This window comes from Carcharhinus amblyrhynchos, chromosome 5, assembly GCF_965287045.1.
Source record: "Carcharhinus amblyrhynchos chromosome 5, sCarAmb.v2.hapA, whole genome shotgun sequence".
In the NCBI taxonomy this organism is placed as follows: Eukaryota; Metazoa; Chordata; class Chondrichthyes; order Carcharhiniformes; family Carcharhinidae; genus Carcharhinus; species Carcharhinus amblyrhynchos.
In genome coordinates, this window is record NC_137328.1 from 44,001,109 (window position 1) to 44,021,102 (window position 19,994).

The 19,994-nt window shown below is 40.7% G+C and overlaps 1 protein-coding gene across 2 annotated transcripts; it reads right to left on the reverse strand.

The window, feature by feature from the left end:
- Window positions 1-3,006: 3,006 nt before the first annotated feature.
- On the reverse strand, window positions 3,007-18,748 carry vldlr (very low density lipoprotein receptor). Of its 2 annotated transcripts, XM_080188708.1 has the most exons (19): window positions 18,513-18,748; window positions 15,350-15,469; window positions 13,539-13,661; window positions 12,803-12,925; window positions 11,165-11,536; window positions 9,707-9,829; window positions 9,501-9,623; window positions 9,022-9,141; window positions 8,819-8,944; window positions 8,082-8,253; window positions 7,486-7,707; window positions 7,278-7,396; window positions 7,054-7,193; window positions 6,777-6,918; window positions 6,454-6,603; window positions 4,716-4,790; window positions 4,174-4,251; window positions 3,763-3,932; window positions 3,007-3,446 (listed from the first exon to the last, which is right to left on the reverse strand). In XM_080188708.1, the coding sequence occupies exons 1-19, from the start codon at window positions 18,580-18,582 to the stop codon at window positions 3,411-3,413; spliced, it is 2,604 nt and encodes an 867-aa protein (XP_080044834.1). In that variant the 5' UTR covers window positions 18,583-18,748; the 3' UTR covers window positions 3,007-3,410. The 2 variants fall into 2 exon arrangements, with proteins under 2 accessions (XP_080044834.1, XP_080044835.1); XM_080188709.1 differs by lacking the exon at window positions 4,716-4,790.
- Window positions 18,749-19,994: the final 1,246 nt, after the last annotated feature.

The following is a 19,994-nucleotide window of genomic DNA, read 5'->3' on the forward strand; positions in this document are numbered from 1 at the left end:
CAAGCTGGGTTTTTGCGACTCATGCACAAGGACCCTGAAGTCCCTCTGCACTGTCACCTGCTGCAGTTTTTCTCCATGTAAGTAATAATCCTTCCTACCAACCAAAGTGGACCACCTCACACTCGCCAACATTAAGGCCCATTTGCCAGTCTCAAGACTATACTGGTCCAGTTAGTGTGTTGGTACTTAATGTTAAATCTTGAAGGCTTACATAGATGCAATGAGTAGAATACTGATAAATTTAACAGCATGGGTCATCTTCAATACTTGTCAAAAACCACTAAAGATAATGAAAACTCATGCTTGCACTAATTTAGTCTTGTTGACCTGCCTTGGGAAAGTTAAACAGCAGTGAAAGCCATTGTCAATGGCAAATGAACATAGAAGCTAGAACAGCAGTAAATCCAGTTGCAATATATCCCACTAAAAAGATCAAACTAGCCAGTAATATCACTAAAGAGAGAGGGGAAGGCACAAAGGGAAAAATAGGAAAAAGAAAGTTCAGAACAATTAAAAGCAAACTAAAAGTTGATACAGAAACCAATTTTGTACATTAGAAAAAAATCAAATGGGATCAAAGGATAGACAAGGTACCCAGTTTGGATGGATTGTATGTGTAGAATTAATCTGGGAAGAAATAGCAGGGAGTGGTATCAAGATATTAAATACTATGATTCTGGTATCAAAAAAGATAGAAATAGACATTAAAATAGACAATGATCATACAGTAGGTGTAACATTTGGATTTTTGAATGCTTTGATAGAGGGAGTCAGGCTAATGCTCTGGGAACATTCAAACCACAACCCAGTTCCCATTTGTTCTTGGGCTGAGAAATGTCATCCAAAAAATACATTTGAGCTACCATATATTCCAAGTTTAGGAAGCTCAGTTGAGATTCTGATCAGTCACTTCTAGCCTAGAATTTTGCTTCAAGAATGTCAGCTGAGACTAATTTTTCTAGCTACTTTTACTATACCATGTAGTCTGTCACTTGTATGCATATTAAACCTTCAGGCAGCTGCACTTTAATCCAAGCTTCTTTATTTTATCCTATTAAAATAGGAGAATCCAACCAACCATCTGACATTCAATGGCATTACTATTGCTAAATAGTAACTGTCCATGCTGCAAAACCACCATTAGAAGTCTGAATTAAATGACCATAAATACCATGGCTATAAGTGCAGGCCAGTGTAACTTAGTGCCCAAATCCTGCTCACCATCAAAAGTCAGTGTGATGGCATACTCAGTACTTGCATGGACAACTGCAGTTCCAACACCATTCTGGTCAATGCAACTTGATCACCTGGCAATCCATTCACCACTAATGCCCATTAGCAGTGTACCATGTATGGGATGCACTGTAGCAACCCAAAGGCTACTTTGCCAGCACCATCTAAAAACTTGAAGGGTAGAGGCATGGGAACCCCAGGTTTTGCTAGTCACACCATCTTGATGAACTACTACACTGGGACAACTCCCATCACCTTTGAAAGCTGTTTACAGAAGTCTGAGACCAGAAGTTTGGTCAGGTGCTGTATTCAAGCAGCTAGCTTGGCTCAGATGTAGCCTTGGTCTGTATTGCAGGATGTGTTCTGGATAAGCTGCAAAGGAATGCAGCCTGTTCAGATGGAGTACACCTTGGGGCAAGGGAGAAGTGCATGGAGGCAAACAGGCTAGGAGACTGCCATTGGACTCACCCTAATTTTAGTATATTCCACCTTCACAAAATGTCAGTGCCAAAAGTTGTATAGCATGATCACAACTCAACATTGCTGCTGGCATTTCAGCTAAAAAGTCAAAGCTACTAAAAATTCACTGGAGTTGTGGGATATCACAGTGCCTGCCCCATCTTACTGGATGGTGCAGGCATTTTGGGTGTGGTGTCACTGCCCATCAACTTCTCCCACAGCCACTGACACTCCAACCATTTACTATCCAGGCTCATGTGGAGCATCCTGCCTTCAACATCTGGTATAAAGACATCAATTGATGATCATCTTTGACCCAATGGCAAAATCATGGTCTTTGCTAGAGAGTTCAAGGAAGACTAGGGCCCCTTTGCAGCTGATCTGCTGTGGGGGGCCTCAGTGCAAACCTCTTCTGCACAAATGCTGCATGTTTGAGGGGTGTCCTCAGGTGAATGGTGGTCTGACCCCTTAAATACAGTAAAGATTCAGTGGCACTAAGTGCTGGTGCCCCCACAAGTGTGGATCATGGAAAATTGACTGGCCAGATGGGTTATCTAGAGAAATTGGATAAAGACCTGCATTTAAAAGTATGGGATGAGGGAAGGTGATACTAGAACAGGCCATCTATTGCAGGGAAACTTGTGTACTTAAGCTTCCATTGTAGAGAAGACTAAAAAGTGTGACAAGGTTACAATTTTCTTCAATGATTCATTACAGGTGTTTAGTATAGAATTACCTGTACCATGAACTTCATGAAGTTGTTATATTCAAAGTTGAGGCACTTATTCTGCTGCTCAAGTCTACTTGTTTTAGGATCCTGATTTGAGAATCTATCAAAAGCCATTGAAACAGCTATTGAATAAAAATGGTACCTCTTAGTTCTGGCATTCTTGTATCCTAACCCCATTAAGCTCCCTCAGGATCCTTGTCGTCTACCTCAAGACAGCATAGCCCAATTTTACTGCAAGGAAACCTCACTAGGTTGAGAGCCACTTCCAATGCACCATCCCTCTGGAAGATTTTTTTTAAAAAACAGGTGGACACCCTGTACAAGATATTTCTCAATTCACCTCGAGTTCTGGCTGTCCTTGTGCCCCTACCCCCATTTTAGACACTCATGGCTTGACAGAGTGTATGCTATCCATCAAGTGTTTGGCCACAATACCCTGTCTAAAATCCTTATGTAGATTTAAGGTAACAATCTCATAGCACCCCACCGAGCCAAACCTCTAACCATGCTTCTAGATTCTGACACCATGAACCTGGGAAAATCCCTGTTAGAGGAAAATGCAATTCAATATTCAACTAGTGCAATTGTTCATTTATTTTTCAATCAACATTGCCAATAATTTGGCAACAATGTTACAGAAATTTGTCAGTCATATAAAAACTCTTACAAACCCGTGGCAGTTTGGTATCAGTTCTGTCCCTTTTACCCCAACCATTGCAAAAGGTTATTTACAGAGTATTCCAAAGGTTCAATATTTACAAGTTTATACACAGTATTCAAGTCTGCAGTTCATCACCACAAAAGGTGAAATTGCTTGCAAAGTAATTTCAATACTGCAAGATTGAGGGATGCTAGTAGTGACATTTTACTCCTTTAATAAATATATGTAGTAGGAAATGCTGTCCACAAACCACACTACATGCTCTCATCTTGATATGTCACTGAGCTGAATATCAAACTGGGTTGAAGAATCCCTCCAGGAGAAAGATCAAGCTGAGTCATCTTCTGTGTTGACAATTGAGATCTACAATTTTAAAAAAGTCAGTTAATTTTTAAGAGCTAAAAGGCTAGTGGATAACTGTTGAACCTTAAATGCTAAAAGGAGATGAGACTTGCAGACAAGTCACAAGACTAGTAAACTAGAGGTTCCAAAGCCTAGGTGGCCATTTTGTCCAATCCCAACAATTCAATTGAATGCTAAAGCTCCAGTTGTACATAGGAAAAATAGCAAGTTGTAATCAACTCCTGACATGTTAAGTGAGCATTATTGGTGCTATGGATGGTTTCACTAGGCTTCCAGTGAATGTACACAAGAAAACAAGATGCCCCTCATTACTTACTGCAGGATAGGTATGACCAACTGCTTGACTTTGTCTGTTGAGATCAATATTCAAGTCATCCTCTGTAGTTTTCAAGTAGACAGGATTATCAAAGTTCATGCTTTTTGTGTTCTTGTTTTGCCAGTTGCGCCATGAAATATAACCAGCCACACAGGCTATCACCAGCAGCACTGAAATTACAAATAAATGGAGTAAACAAAACTTCAGACCACACATTCAGGAAAGAAATAACAGTTATGTCTGACATTAGTCAGATAGATATGGGGGGGGGGGGGGGGGGGGGGTGGTCATTGTTGGATACACAAGACTGGGAATTGAGATGATTTTGCTGGGTGGGATGTTGACTAAAAAAGGTTTAAATAGCCATACTCCAGAACAGGAAGTTAAAATGGTTGTATTTTAAAAACTTACAAACAGGAAGAATGATCCAGACAGCTGTTGATCCTTTCCCAAACTGGCTCACTTGAAGTGGAATACTTGCATTTACACCTGCAACAAACAGAAAGCAGTTTGACTGAGGTATAAAAATATTGCAGAAGCCAAGCCTCCATGAATCAACCATTCATTTTTGCAGGGTAAAACATTGGTCACTTATTGGTTCATTGAATAAAATGATTTAATGCTACTGCAATTACTAGAATAGTCATTTGACAGGAAGCCCAAAAATCAATGGTGGGTTAGAGTGGTGGATACAAAAAACCTTAATTTCTGCAAGTGATTTGTGTCTTGCTATTTTCCTTATTAGTACTAGGCCAAAAGAACAAGTGCTTTTCACAAGTTTAATCCTGATGTGATTAGTTTAAACCTCTTCTCTCCTGACTCAAAGTTCAGGAGCTGGAGGATACAAGCCAATTCCATTTGATCAAAAGTTGAATTGTGATTTTCTGCTTCATTTGTGCCATTAACTTCAAAAAGGCTTTTGTGGCTGCAGTGAACCAGTAGAATCAAGTTACCTCTAGGCCGGATAGTGGACATTATGTGATGAGCTGTAGGAGAGAGAATGAGCGTACGCCTAGTGTTTGCAGCTCCTGGAAAAGAAACGTTACTTTAGAAGGGCATGTCACATTCAATCTTGCTTTATTCACTTGGATCTATGTCCATCAGGTCTGGTTGGGTGGCCTTGTGTTGAGCACTGTCCAGCTGCTGGATCTGACCCATGGTATTCAGTGGGCCAGTAACCACAACCCTCACTTCCAAGTGCCAATTACTGGATTTTAAGTGGAAGCTTCAGCACAAGAGCCACAACCAACTGGTGAAACCCTGCATATTGTCATATCAGTTCCAAAAATGAAGTAGTGAGCAGTTATGAACCCACCAGTGGCAATCTCAGCTAGGTCCCATTAGATGTCAATCTACTTGGTTGAAGGTATTGAAAACATTATGGGCCCTGGCTACCATCTATTCTTGTGCTGGAAGAAGCTAGAATAAACTAATTCAGTTTGCCCAACTACTTAGAATAAATCCTAGGCTCTACATGATATGGACAAGACACCAAGGCAGCATTATGCAGCTCCAAATGAAATTCTAGGGAGTCTTTAATTGGAATCCTATCTACAAGAATGTTTGACCTCCAACCATATCAGCCCTGGGACATCAGGGTCAGGTCCTAGGCAGAACTATTCCTCCTCTCTATTTATGAAGAGTAGGGAGATTGAACAGTATCCAGAAATCAAGATGTCACACCTCAGTCTGTTTTGGTCAGTAATGAGGAACAGAAAGATATAATTTGAGATAGGCAAGAGGAACCAAGTAGATAGTGGAGTTTAGACAGTGCAACAAACAGGCTGAGGTGTTTGCACTATGGGTAAAAACAAGGTCTGGTGGATGAGCAGGCTGGCCATGATGCAGGAGGAAGAAAAATCTTGTAGGTCAACATGAGGGATTTTGACACTTCTCTGCAGCAGAGCAAAATGTAGTGAGCCCTGACACCAGGCAAGCATCTGCTCATCATGAGGGGAACTCTGGTAGTCATGGTCCATACCAAACAATTGAGGCAAGAAAGCAAGTTTGGAAATGTTTGAGGCAAGGCAAGTTTCATACTGAAAAGTTTGCAAAAAAAAGTAGATTAAAAAAGTTGTGCTGTTAAAAGGTGGAAAGTATAGGAGAAAGCTAGCTATGTATTGTGCTACAGATAACAAATGAGATAAGGATATGCAGATGAATTGGTTTTAAATTTTAGGGAAGTAGGAGACAAAAAGTCAACTACAGGCTACAAGTTACTCTTATAAGCCATGTTATAGTAGGGCATAGTAGAGTCAATATGGTTTGTATTAGTGCTTGGCCAGGAGGAAAACTAGTGGTTACATTTTACGTGAAGCTTCCACAAAAGGTTTGTGAACAAAGGCACCATTGAAAATATAACCAGGTGGGTGTCACAGCATTAGTGCTTGGGACTGCAGCTCAAGGCATGGTTGCCAAATTCACTGAAAAATCAAGATGGAGGCTACAAGGTGACAAGTTAACAAAGCTGGCAATAAAATGGGGAATGGTGTGGGAAAGTGAAAATGGCTTTTTGGCAGGAAAGCATTATCCAGATGAAGTTTGTAACTGCCTTCACCCAGTTGGAGAGAGGTGGAAATTAGTAAAGGTTGCATCAGCCATGTCTTTTGGCATGGCAGGAGGCTGAAGGGGTTCAAGAGCTTCATGAGGATGAAGGCTAACCACTCAGTTAACAATTGAATTCTTGCATACCCATTATGCATTGTTGGCCATCTTGTGCTAGATCCATTCCAGATGGGCATACACAGGTGTACTTTGGTGAATGGCTGTTAATCTGAGGAGCAGGTAGACACATGTGTTCACAGCCTCCATTCTTCACTTTTTCATTGCACCAGTTTTTACCTGCAAGAAAAACCAGGATTGTTTACATATTGTAATTGATTATTTTTAAAAAGGTAGACAATGGCAACTTTGTAACAGATGAAGGTTGGCATGCAAAGTTCATCAAAATGGAAAATGCTAGAAGACTCAGGTCTGCCAGCATTTGTAGTTAAAATCTGTTTAGAGGTTCGTACCTGAAGGTTGTACAAGTTCATGGTAAACTATGATATCTTGAGGCTCATTAAGGTTTGAAGCAAGAAGGACTACATCTACTCCTGTGAATTTGTTGGCTCCATAAATAGCTTCATTTTCTCCATCAGTCCAAAATACACGGTCCTAAAACCAAGAGTTAAATGGTGATACATGTTTTCACATGAAAACATTATCTTAGGACACTAAGAGGTGTACAGCCTTAATCAAGTCCTTCAAGTTAATAATGAACTTGTGGCAGAAACAATGGTAAACACTTACTTCAAATACTGTAACAGCAAAAGGATGAGCAAGAAACTCATGTGACAAAAGCACCCTCCTCCTATCTTGTCCATTTAGGTTCACACTGGATAATGTGTGCATTTTTGAGTCAACCCAATAGAGGCGACTTTTCACAAGATCTGTGAACACAGACAAGGATTAGCTTCAGCAGCAAAAACCTAAACAAGAGGGAAACAACTCAAAACTTGATTGGATTGACTTACCAAGTGTAATGCCATTAGGCCACTGAATGTTTCTTGTAACAAGGAGCTGTCGGTCAACACCATTCATTCCTGCTTTTTCTATTTTTGCTGGTTCACCCCAATCTGACCAGTAAACAAAACTGTAGAGGAAGTTTCAAACAGTCAAGTATTCAAAAACACAAGTATTTCAACTACAATGAAAATTAAAATTCCAAATGGAGTTATGTACCCAGTTAGTGGATCAACAGCTACAGAAGCTGGTTCCCTCAGATCAGTGTCAAAGAGGACCTTCTTTTTGGTTCCATCAAAGGTAGCCACAGATAGAGTTTTAAAACCCAGATCAGTCCAGTAAATGTTCTTGTAAATCCAGTCAACAGCAATACCCACAGGGATTCGCACATCACTAACAATCCTGGAGTGGGTGTCTGAACTCCGTGGATCTATAGAAGTGCTGCAAGAGATTATGACTAGTGTTAGCAAGTTTAAAACAGTAGTTCAATTCATGAAAGTGAGCATTACACTCTGCTAGCTGTTTAGTGAGCCTCCCTAAACATGTCCAGAATTAGTAAGGTTATTAGAATGCACTATCCATGTTCATGGAACAACTGGTGGTGGAAGAAATAGGTTGGAAGGTGGCAAGTGAGATTCAGCATGGCAGTAAAGCACAGGGTGTATAGTAAACTGTGGGCCTGATTTTTGGCCAAGGTCAGATGCTATATACAGCATTATGCCAGCTTCTGGTACATTTGCTAAAAATGTGCATTTTGAAATCTACACCAGCTACTGGTCTATGCTCAAGGATCAGTCCATAAGCTGTTCAGTTACCTGAAAATTGCCCGTTGTCCCAAGTCAGCCCAGAAAATTCTTTGTGCTGCAATATCTGCATCCAGGGCTACAGTATTCCTTAGCTGTTCAACTACTTCAGTATACTCCTTGTGCTCCAGTCCTATTTTCCTGATATCACGACGATTAGTGAACATTAAATAGGGTTCTTTACCTGTTAAAAAAGTTTCATTGAATAGTTTGTTTTTGCAAGTGAGGACAACATGATCAGGTACAACCTCACAGCATGAAGGTCAAAATAGGCAAGTGTGCCTACAATAAAATCCTAGAATTCCATAGTGCAGGAGGCAGCCATTTGGCCTATTGAGTCTGCACTGACCAGTCTCACCCAGCCCTATCCCCATAAACCTTATGTACCCTAGCTTGTCCCCCTGTAATTAAGGGGAATTTAGCATACCAATCCACACATCTTTGGATTGTGGGAGGAAACCCATGCAGACATTGGGCGAGAATGTGTAAACTCTAGTGACCCAAGCTGGGAATTGAACCTGGTTCCTGGCCCTGAGGCAGCAGTGCTAACCACTGCTAGGGAGGTTTGAAGCTATTTGTCCAAAAGTAGTCAAATTCTATGAGCTTTTTCAGGTGAAGTGGGTGCAAGTCAGTACTTGAGAACCATCTCATCAGTTCCACAGTCATAAATTTAGGATCAAAGAAAATTACACAAAGATCTTTGCATGCTTCAAAAGATTGTAATTAGTGATATTAGGAACCAGGTTTACCTATTGCCTTGCAAACTCCATTGGTGGGATCCATTTGATATCCATCATAACATTCACATTTATAGCCTCCTTTCAAGTTAATACATTTTTGACTGCAAACTCCAGGATTTTGACATTCATCAACATCTGTAGAGCAAGTACAATAAATTCAATATTCAAACAAAGTGCAACAATATTATTTTGGAATATTAGAGTCAATTTACCTCCACATGTTTTTCTGTCAATTAGCTGGAAACCAGCAGGGCAGTCACATTCATAACCAATGACAAGATCTCTGCAGATGTGAGAGCATTCTCCATTGTTCTCCAAGCATTCATTCAAGTCTGTATAGAAAGAAATAATCAGCTATCAATTGTTGGCTTAGCAAGCAAGACTGAAGTCTATGGTGGCTAGAAGTTTGGTAATGTGGCTATAACTCAGCAAGCTGCAATTGTGACTGAGTTGTTTGTAAGGAAAAATTAAAAACTCAGATTCAAATTGTGCTGTTAGCATAAATTTGAAAGTTAATATTCAACCACTAGGAACTGGTAAGTGGAACTACCACATGCAAGTGCCAGGGAACAATGGAGGAACAATAAATACTATAACAGTTAACTTTTGATCTACTGTGACCCCAAATACAAAAGCTGACAGTTAGACTTCAAATCCACAATTGCCAAAAACAAAATGATAATCCACTTACTACATTCTTTAAGGGGTTCATCACTCCAGTCTGTGCAATCCTGCTGCTGATTACACACTTGAGTCATGTCAATACATTCTCCACTATGACATTTGAAGTTTGTTGGACCAGTACATTCTGTAACTAAGAACACTAATGTTAAAAACTTGTTGGACCAGTATGCAAACATGCCATGTTAAAACTGTCTAAACAACTAAGACACTTACTGTTTCTACAGTTAACCTCATCGGTGCCATCAGTACAATCTCTGAAGCCATTACATTGTCTGCTTCCATGGATGCAGCCACCATCATCACATCGGAAATGATCTGGTCTGCAAGTGTGAGGTGCTGAAAAGAATAAAGCCCATTGAGATTTTTGGACTAGAATTTGGGCACTTGTAGCTATTCATTCATGGATGCAGGTATCACTGGCAGGGCCAACATTTATTGCCCATAGCATTCAAGAGTCAACTACATTGCAGTGTCTCTGGAGTTAAATGTAGGTCAGAACAAGAATGGCAGGTTTCTTCCCAAAAAGGAAATTTGGGAACCTAGAGTATTACCAATCCAGTGGCAATACCACCAGTTACTTGCATCCTAGTCAGGAGGATTAGATTGCAGAATGTTGGAATTGTTTAACTGTTTGTCCTGGCTTAGTGATAGGCTGTTTTTAAAATTACTGGTAATCCAGTCTTAAGAATTGTAAGTTTTCACTTTGCAAAAAGGTTGAGTCATTGATGACACACTCATGTGCCTATGTGTCTCATCTTCCTGGGTAAAAGTGGTTGCAAGTCATCATGCAACTTGAGCTACATTGAGGTTGCAGGGGGATGAGGAAAGAGCCACTTTTGACTTTAGGTTTCTGGACAATTAATCCTGTTACAGGTCAGTTTGACCCAGTGTACTATCAAATGAGACAATCAGCAGCACCTAAATAGAGGGATTGGAATCCTGCATCCTTGTATTGACTGGTTGGGGTGGGGGGTGGGGGGTGGGGGGGAAGCAAAGTGAAATGACATCAAACTTTAGGACAGAAAGTTTCCTAAATTGCAAGAGGAGGAAGGGGTTATGGATGTTAGTGTCACAGCAGGCCTGAATGCAAGCAGAGACTAGAAAATGAAACTGAACACTAATTTAAACCATTGATGTAGCAAGGACCCTGCCCTGAAATTCTGCAGTGATTGCTGGCAGCAAAACCACAATCATTCCAAAATGGAAACTTCACTCCCATTCTACCAGGGAACTTGAAGGCAGCATTAATTTTGCTGCGAGAAGTGCTATGCAGGTCATTTAGACAAGGGTGTGCAAAAGGGCAGAATAGAACTACATGGTGACTAATGTTACTGGCTCCAATTCTAGATTTAGATCAGTTACCTTGGTGGGAGTAAGAATTTGATTTATTGCCACATTAGCATCCAGTGAAGAGTATTGTTTCTTGCATGCTATAAGCAAAGCATATAGTTCATATGCAAATGTAGTGTTACAGTCATGCTAGGGTGTAGGGAAAGATCAACTTAATGCAAGTTAGGTCCATTCAAAAGTCTGATAGCAGCAGGGAAGCTGTTCAATTCACTTGTGAACTCAGACTTTTGAATTTCCACCCCAAAAAAAGGTGGGAAAATGTCCAGGGTGCATGGGGTCCTTAACTATTAGGCACCTTGCAAGTAGCAGCTTAATACTTACGACAGTTTGCTTCATCACTTTCATCTTTGCAGTCAGGATCACCATCACAGTACCATCTGCGGTGGATGCATTCACCTGAATCACATCTGATCTCAGCAGCAGAGCATTCTGTGAGGGGAGGAAGGGTGCGTCCACAATGTTCTGGAGATTCATCGGAGTGATCAGTGCAGTCAATATCACTGTCACACACCCATTGCAGAGGGATACATTCTGAACTATTGCACTGAAATTCATGTGGGCCACAGGTTGGTGGTGCACAGTCTTTTTCATCACTTCCATCACCACAATCATCTTCACCATTGCAGACAAATGTCTTTGAAATACATCTGCCACTGGTACATGTAAATTCTAGTGCACTGCAAGTGAGAGCATCTGTAAAAAACCATTAATATTGCACTTGTGCTGTTTCTCATTGAGACATTTTTAATTTTCAATTACTAATACAATTGTTATCCAGTGGAAGATTGTATAGACCCATCTGGATTTTTTTGTTAATTGCCAGAGAGCTCTCTGTCAATCTGCTGATGGACAATCTTTCAAAAGGTCAGACTAACTGAATTGGTGAGTTAAGGATGGAATAAGTGAAGGACCAAAATGCATCAAAGCTCATGGCAGAGGTAACTGTTAATCCAGGGTTAGAGGTTCAATTGCTGGGGTTACATTTGTCCTGTAGTGATAAGGCCAATTTAGAAAGTTTGGGAAAGTCAGCCACCAGTGTGAAAATTGCATCACTTCAATTAACCTTAATGTTGCACATGCTCTTCTGTAAAAAGGAGAAAGGCAAAGGCAGTCAGAGCTGTGCTATAGCAGGAGTATAAGGTATATCCCAACTGGTCACTGCTAGCTACATCAAGCCTTAAAATTACATTTCCAAGTTTGACTGGCAATAGCAAGTGCAGAAATTCATTTTAGAATTAAGTCTTGTACCCTCTAGTACAAGGGATAAGCCAGAAAACTATGACCTGGTCAGTGACTTCAGTGGTGGGCAAGTTATTGGAAAGAATGAGACAAAGTATGGATTAATTAATGATAGTTGCATGGTTTTGAGGGGGAAGATCATATCTTGTTAACTGAGGATTGGTGAGGCCAATGCAGTGATTATAGTCCACATGACAGTTTAGTTGAGAAACTAGGCAAGGTAGCAGGTTGGATCCAAAATTGGCTCAGTGACAGGAAACAGTGGGTAATGGTTGAGACAGCAGTTTCCAGTGGTGTTCCACATGGCTTAAGTGTTGGGGCCCTAGCTGCTGGTTGCACAGGTTGTGTAACTGGGCAATTTGCCATATAATTGTGAGGGGGAGGGAAGAATACACAAATAATTGTGATGAAATCTTGGGTGCATGTGTGCAGGTCCATGAAGGTGGCCTGAAGAGCACAGGGGAAATTGTACAAAATGCTAATTAAGACAACTGGAATTCTGGTCATCATATTGCTGGATGGACTGTTCAGGAAATTCTCAAAGTGTTGAGGGCTTGAAAATTGCTGTTATGAGATTGTATAGGTTAGGGATATTCATCAAGTGAGGCAAGGGGTTACTGTTGAAGTATACAAAATAAGGGGCCTAGACAGAAATGTTTCTCCTAGCTGAGGTGGCAATTCCATCTTCACTGGGGAAGATCATCAAGTTTAATTACTTACCACAATTTGCCTCATCTCCACCATCATCACAATCTGTTTCACCGTCACATCTCCAGGGTATAGGAATACACTGAGTAGATCTAGGGCTACAGTTGACTTCGTTGACCCGACAAGTTCTCATGTCTGAAAGCAAAGACAAAAGCTTTAGCATTGTCAAGTAACACTAAAGTGCACAAAGGTGAGGGGCCCCATGCAAAATAGGACTATTCCTGGTAGATAATTACTTTCATGTCCATAGATCATATTGATATCTGTACCCAGATCATGGAAGGCAAGATGCCAATATCTAATTAGTCTGGATAAAAAGCTGATACTAAAGGGGAGATGTTAGCACAGGGCAATGCATGGTTGTGGCTTGCAACAATTCTCAATCACAATTTTGGGACAATAAGGACATACCAATCTCTTTAGGGCTGGAGTCAAAGTGAAGTTTTAGTCACAAGCAAGGCTTACATTAACACTAAACTAGTGCAAAATTCCCCTAGTTGCCACACTCCAGCAACTGTTTGGGGGCAGTGCACCTAATTAGCATATCTTTCAGACAGGAAAGAAACTTGAGCGCCCAGAGGAACCCCATAGACATGGGTAAAATGTGCAAACTCCAGTGAATCAAACCCAGGTCCCTGGCATTGAGGCAGCAGTGCTAACTAGAGAATCCTAGTCTGTTTGGGGGTGCAGATAGGACAGAATTAGCTTACTTTATATATAGATTAGAAAATAAGTTATTAATACTCACGACAGACTTCTGGGCTTTCATCTGATCCATCTTCACAATCAGCATCACCGTCACACTGCCACCTACTAGGCACACAATGTCCATCATGGCACACAAAGTCAGAAGCACCACAGGTCTTCTTAGCTGAAAATATAGTGTACATCAAATATCAACTTCATCCTGGAAGCAGATTTAACTTTTTTTTATAGATAGCCATCATGTTCCCAAAAATCATTGAACCAATTTAGTGGCCATAGCCAAAGTGTTAGAGCATCAAAAAAAAAACAGCTTTGGTACAGGGACTGTAAATAAAGCTATTAGAATAGGCTGAAAGACACGAGTATGTATTGTTTCTATTGGAAATTAGTAGTGGTCATGTTGGAAGGCAACTGATATCTCCATCTTCAACCTCAGTTCTGAGTTGAGGAAAGTTTTGTCAATTTGTTCTAGGCAGACAACTTCAAATACCATTCTTTGGTTGAATTTAAGCACCTTGTGCAACATGCAGTGAATTTAATAGCTTTGCACATAATAGCCATTGATATTTGAACATGTTTGATTCTCCAAGTCTAGCTTCTCAAAACTATAGTAGTCAGTTCACCATGCTGTTATTTGATTACATTTAAAGATTTAATATCAAGGTGAGAGATGAGAGAAACAGTTTCTATGATGGTACCAAGGGATAGCATGTAGGACACTGAGGGAGATTACTGCAACTGATTCAATCAATTGTCTAACAATAATGTTGATGCAGGTATTGTCAAGTTATCCTTGTGATGCAGTCAGGTAATCTTAACAGGTAAAAATAAGGGAAGCCATCCCTACAACTATACAATGGGACAGTTATCAGCATCTAGTCTGTCTGGAGTCACTAAACTGTTGGGTCCATGAAAATTCAGTTCATTCTACTTCACATTTGTGATCTAAAAATAGATCTTTGTTAGATATGACTGACTACAAAATTAGAATTCAAGATGGCAATATTTAAAATCACCCAATCTGATCATCCCAGCTCTCCACTACATTGAAGTTACTGCTCCAGTGTTTGCACCCCCATCAGGGCATCTTATGATGCACATGTATTTAACAATACTGTTCATCAAGTCATGGTACCTGAAACCAGATTGAATGTATATTCAATATTAACTATTACTACTAATGGTCACTACTGCAGTAAGCAACATCTATGCCTTTATAACTAAAGGCAGCATTCTTCCCCCCCCACCTACTTAGACTGGCTTGAGAACCAGTATCATAGTTACTGACCATTGGATTTTCATAGGAAGTCGATGAATTCCTAGATGGCACCACTTTGAAAGACCTATTCAAAGCTTGAAAACCACTTGATCTAACATCAAGATCAAGTATGTAAACTGCTTCAAGATTCAAATGATAAACTAGTTCAACAGGTCATAGATGTCAAGACCACTGATATCAGTGACACTGAAGCTTGTTTGAATTCAATCAAGGATGTGGTACAGAAGATTGATGAGCCATCTTTTACAATGTTTACCTAGTGGATACAAGATTGTAGACAGGCTCAAGAATAGGGAGTCATCTCAGATGACACTAAATTCAAGGTTATTAAATTTATAGAGAGTATGGCAAAGGACTAATTATGTTCAACACCTTTCTTCCAAGATGTTCTTTGACAAATACAGAGTATAGTTCATTGCAACATGCATTTGAAGCTTAAAACCCAGAGATGTTTTCTCATTGTGCCAATTAATTCTGGCTAGCATTAGAAATCAGGTTGGCCAAAGGAATGTTACTGTTAAGCATATAGTAGCTGGGTGGAAAACAGGTCAAATCAGGACATTTCAGTTACTTACCACAGGTACTTTCATCACTTCCATCAGCACAGTCATCATCTCCATCACATTTCCATACAGAAGGAATACAGCGTCCATTTCTACATTGAAACTGTGATGCCTCACAAGATGTTTTTAAACCTTCAGGAAAAATATTGGATGCATTTACATTTCAAACAATAACCTCAAGGCCAAATTTAGCATTGCTTTTCCATTTGGACCACCAAGTCAGAATGCCTCCAAACAATTCCCAATGCTGAAAGTTGCTAAACTTCAGATTTGACAATGGAGTTGGACTCCATATAGTTTAGATTTTGAGCAGCAATAATGTAGCCAAACAAGTAGTGTCAGGATTTTGTCCTAGTAACAAAGGACAATGCATTTTCAATGATGGCAAGTTGCCAGAGTGTTCCTTCTGCTCTCACCTTTAAAATCATAGTGGTCATGGACCTGGAAGGTGCTACTTAATCTTCAGTCCCTACAATGCATCTTAGATACTTTTGTTTGGGGGGGGGAGAAAAACTAATGTGAAGGGGGTAGCAATCATGGGCTGCTTTGCCCTGTTTGGTGTCAAGCTTTGACCACAAGACAAAAAACCACAAGAGCAGAATTAGACCAATGAGAATGACCTTATGGATTAAAAATCAGCCTCGAATGTAATAATCCACTTCTATATTAAAGTAGTCCATATTCACTACCTCCATCTGTCTTATATGGGCACTCTTACTTGATATGCTCATTTGAGGCTACTCCTGCAAGACAAAGCCACCTCAGTATGTCCCCAAGCCAAGAATCCTACAAGTGTCACTCAGCACCCAAGACCCAACCTCTCCATTTATGAGTTCAATCTAGTAGACCTTCTCTGGACTGAACCAAAATTGTATCAGATGTGGTCTAGCTACTGCTCATGTATAGTTGACCTACTGGGCCAACATTAGATTTGTTTTCCCATTACCTGATGTACATACAAGGACCCCCAAATGCCTGTGTTGCAGCCTCAATTTATTCTTCCTGCCCAGGTGCTTAACTCATTTGCCTACACCACATTTACCCATTTGTTTAATGGTCTACATCCCTCCAAACCACCTATGTGGGACACCCCACTTGTAAACTTGGCACTTTTTGCATCCAAGTGATTTAATTATGGTACTAGTACTTCACTAGTTATAGGTTGCCTGTGTGCACTCTGCTTACCCCAACATCCACTGGTTTGGAAATCCTCTATCCATGCTACCATACTATCCCAACACCATGGGTGCACTTCAGGGAGTGTACCCATCAAACTTGATGATGTGGGCAAGCCTTGCAGGCAAGTTACTCAGGATTCCCATACATTTATGTCTAGTCCTGTTTCAGGTCAATGGTAATACACTTCTACTGAGGATGGAGGATTCAATAGTATTGGCATTGTGTTCAAGGGGCACTAGTAAGATCCTCAAGATGGTTATTGTCTGGTGGAAGTGTTACTTGCCACCTGGGGGCACTGGTTAGATCCTTTTGTTGGATATGATCATGACCTTGTCAGCCCATGTCTTGCTGTATTTTGGGGCAAGAGTTCATGTGAATGGTACTAAATATCCCTCACTTCTGATCTCAAATAAGGTTATTTGGTTGGGCCTAGGGCACTACCACGATGATCTCCTGGATCTGAGACAACTGATCTGTAACCAGCACAATCCATCTTCCTTGTACCAGGTGTGATTCCAATACTAGATATCTAGGACAGAGCTGTAACCCTGTCACCAGCATTCACACACACAAATCAGGAAACTCGATTTACCTACACACGAGCAGAGGCGGAGACAAGCCTGTTTCTTTGAAAGCAGGAAGAACACGTTGACGGTTCAAGGTTAAAGTTCGTCTTAGTTTACTCAATGTTTCTAGGAGAGGTCAGTTTAGAGAAGTAAAACCGGGAGGCTAGTGATAAATACTGTTTGAACGTGGGAAAAAGTTTCGCCGGAGACGTTAACAAACCTGCCTGGATTGGTAACTGGACAAAAACTATCTAATCGTTTGAGGTGGACCTTGTGAACAGTACATTAAGCAACCAGTCGAGCGCATCTAGCCTAGAAGTGTATATAACACTCACAGCAAGGAGGGGGGGGGGAAATAGAAGCGAGTGTAGTTAGACAATTTCGTGAGCTTGAAAGCCGGCCACTAAACCCGGTTTAAAAAGTAGATGATTATATCTATCGCAGTTCCCAAGCCAAGGTCAACTGTAAAAGATAAGCTCGGAATTCAGGGTAAACAGCCAACGTTTACATGTTCCAAAACAACTATCCCTACCCCCTCGCAAATGTTTGGGAGGTTTTGAAACTAAAAGTCACCTCAGATGTGGGATTTTGACTGGAGTCGTGATTAATTATAGGTAAAAAAACTCGTGACTGGGAAGAAATATTACACTCCCAACTACCACCCCCCTCCATGGCTCTCCCGACTTGAAGTCCAGGTTAATACATGTTTATACCTGCGATTGGTTAATGAACCCAATCCATTCAAATCACGCAACGTTAACAGGCACTTGCATCACATTCACCAAGTTTGGGCCAGGCACACGTTAAGAATCTAATGGCTTTTCGAGTGTACGGTTTTGTAAAGTTTCTCAGAAATGTCAGCTCTTAAAGAGCCAACTGGTGGGGACCAAAACATCGTCACTTTTGAGTTGAAAGCCGCTGGAGAAAGTGGCCTTAGAGCGTAGCGCCTTTTTTTTAAAAAAAAAGTTCAGTGCACCCCTTTTGGGGTGCTGACCCTCTATTTAATTCCCAAGATAGTTCTTCCACATGAGATCACCACAATGTGTAAGGTTACTGTTGCCCTTTTAATAGAATGTTCCATTTTAATCATATGTAGGTCTGACTATTCCCAAGCTAGTTCCTACTCCAGTGTGGTTTTTCTTAAAAAAAAACCAACCGGCTGGCTCACCAACAGCAATCGAATGGAACAGGAAATGTGTACAAGCCCTCAAGGTTGTTGCAATAATAAAAGCCCATATATATTTGTAGTTCACTTTTGTTGTGTGGGTGGGGGAGGAATACAATGTAGCTCAGTCGTGGCTATAAAACAACTCACTATGTTATATTCCTATACGTTATTCCCTTATCTCTCTGGCTCCTGTATTGCCACCTGCTTCATATAGCGACCACCGCTTTAAGCTCTGTATAATGGAGTCACATTGTACACTTACCATTTACATAGCTGCACTGATACCAGCACGCTGCAATTAGCAGCGGCAAAACCGCACGGAAAGGAACCATCTCTCACTATTCCACCGACAGCCACAAGCGACTGTGTCTTCCAAAATAGTAACGGGTATAATGAGGATTTTTTTTTCCACTCAGTGAACTGAGGATAGACGGACACGCCAGAGTGACGCAGGGACGTGCTTTTATATCAGTCTGTGCTCTCTGGAACAACTGGTTGGTCGGTGTGTCTCTCCTAACCCAATTACCTTGTTAAATAACTGCATGGCAAATCCATAATCTGTCGATGTTGCTGCTTGGTGACGGGATGGGGATGATTGATTAACTGATGTACCCCCCCTGCCCTCCCAGATTGGTTACTGAGTTTTCATTGTCGATTGCAATGTTGTCTGCTACAGAATTCTCACAAAGACTTTTGAATGATTTTTATATTTTCTCCCCCCCCCCCATTCTTGCGTTCTGATTTGCCAGAACTGGAAGACGGGGGTAAAAGAACTGGAACACACGAGGTAAAAATGCAAATATCGTGTGTTCGTTTATATTCATATATTCCTAGGTTAAACTGAAGGGTTCTTTATAATAAGTTTACAGTAGTGTTGTAACGATCGCAAGATAGTACTTAATAACATATTTCAGGTGTTTGATCAGCTCAACACTAAATAGATGCTTTGAATCTTACACAACACTGACAATTTCTTGTGAAAGACGCTGATTACTAGCTCAATTGTTTTTACACAGTGAACAAACTCCAAAAGTTAATGAAATTCTGCAAACCAAAAGATATTAGAGAGAAAAGACAAGAGATACACATTTTTTTCATTTTCTACTGCTGTTAATATAGAATCGTAGAATTCTACAGTGCAGAAGGAGGCCATTTGGCCCATCAAGTCTGCACCCACACTCTGACAGAACCCCTTACCCTGGCTTTATGCCCATAAATTCATCGCTATTTACCCTGTTAATCCCTCTAACCCACACATGTTGGACACGAAGGGTCAATTTAGCAAGGCCAATCCACCTAACCTGCATGTCTTTGGACTGTGGGGAGAAAACTGGAGCACACACAGGAAACCTATGCAGACACGGCAAGAATGTGCAAACTTCACATGGGCGGTCGCCCGAGACTGGAATCAAACCCGGGTCCCTGACGCTGTGAGATAGTAATGCGAACCACTGTGCCACCATGCTGCCTGAACGGTATTTATATTCAAGAAACACATTTGCAGCCCAAAGGCAGAATTGCAGTGTAATTTATATGAAAATATTTATTGAGAGAAAATAATCAAGTTCAGAATATGGAAAGATGTGACGATCATGCCTTAATAAAATAAACAAACTCAGCAGGTAACAGGCAAATGGCGGACAGCATATTAAAAGAAGGAAATTGAATCAAAATTATGTTAAAATGACAAACCAATAAATCGTTCAGACAGTACAGCCACTTCACAATAGATTTTATCATTTAA

Bases quoted from the DNA above. Each gene is read 5' to 3' on its own strand.
- vldlr (XM_080188708.1), bottom strand. From the start codon at position 18,582: ATGGTTCCTTTCCGTGCGGTTTTGCCGCTGCTAATTGCAGCGTGCTGG. The intron at 9,830-11,164 runs GTAAGTATTAAG...TATTCTTTTCAG, and splicing joins AAGTGATGAAGCAAACTGTC to CACCTCACACTTGCAGACCA. The intron at 3,933-4,173 runs GTAAGTTTTTAA...TTGTAATTTCAG, and splicing joins CTGGATCATTCTTCCTGTTT to TGCTGCTGGTGATAGCCTGT.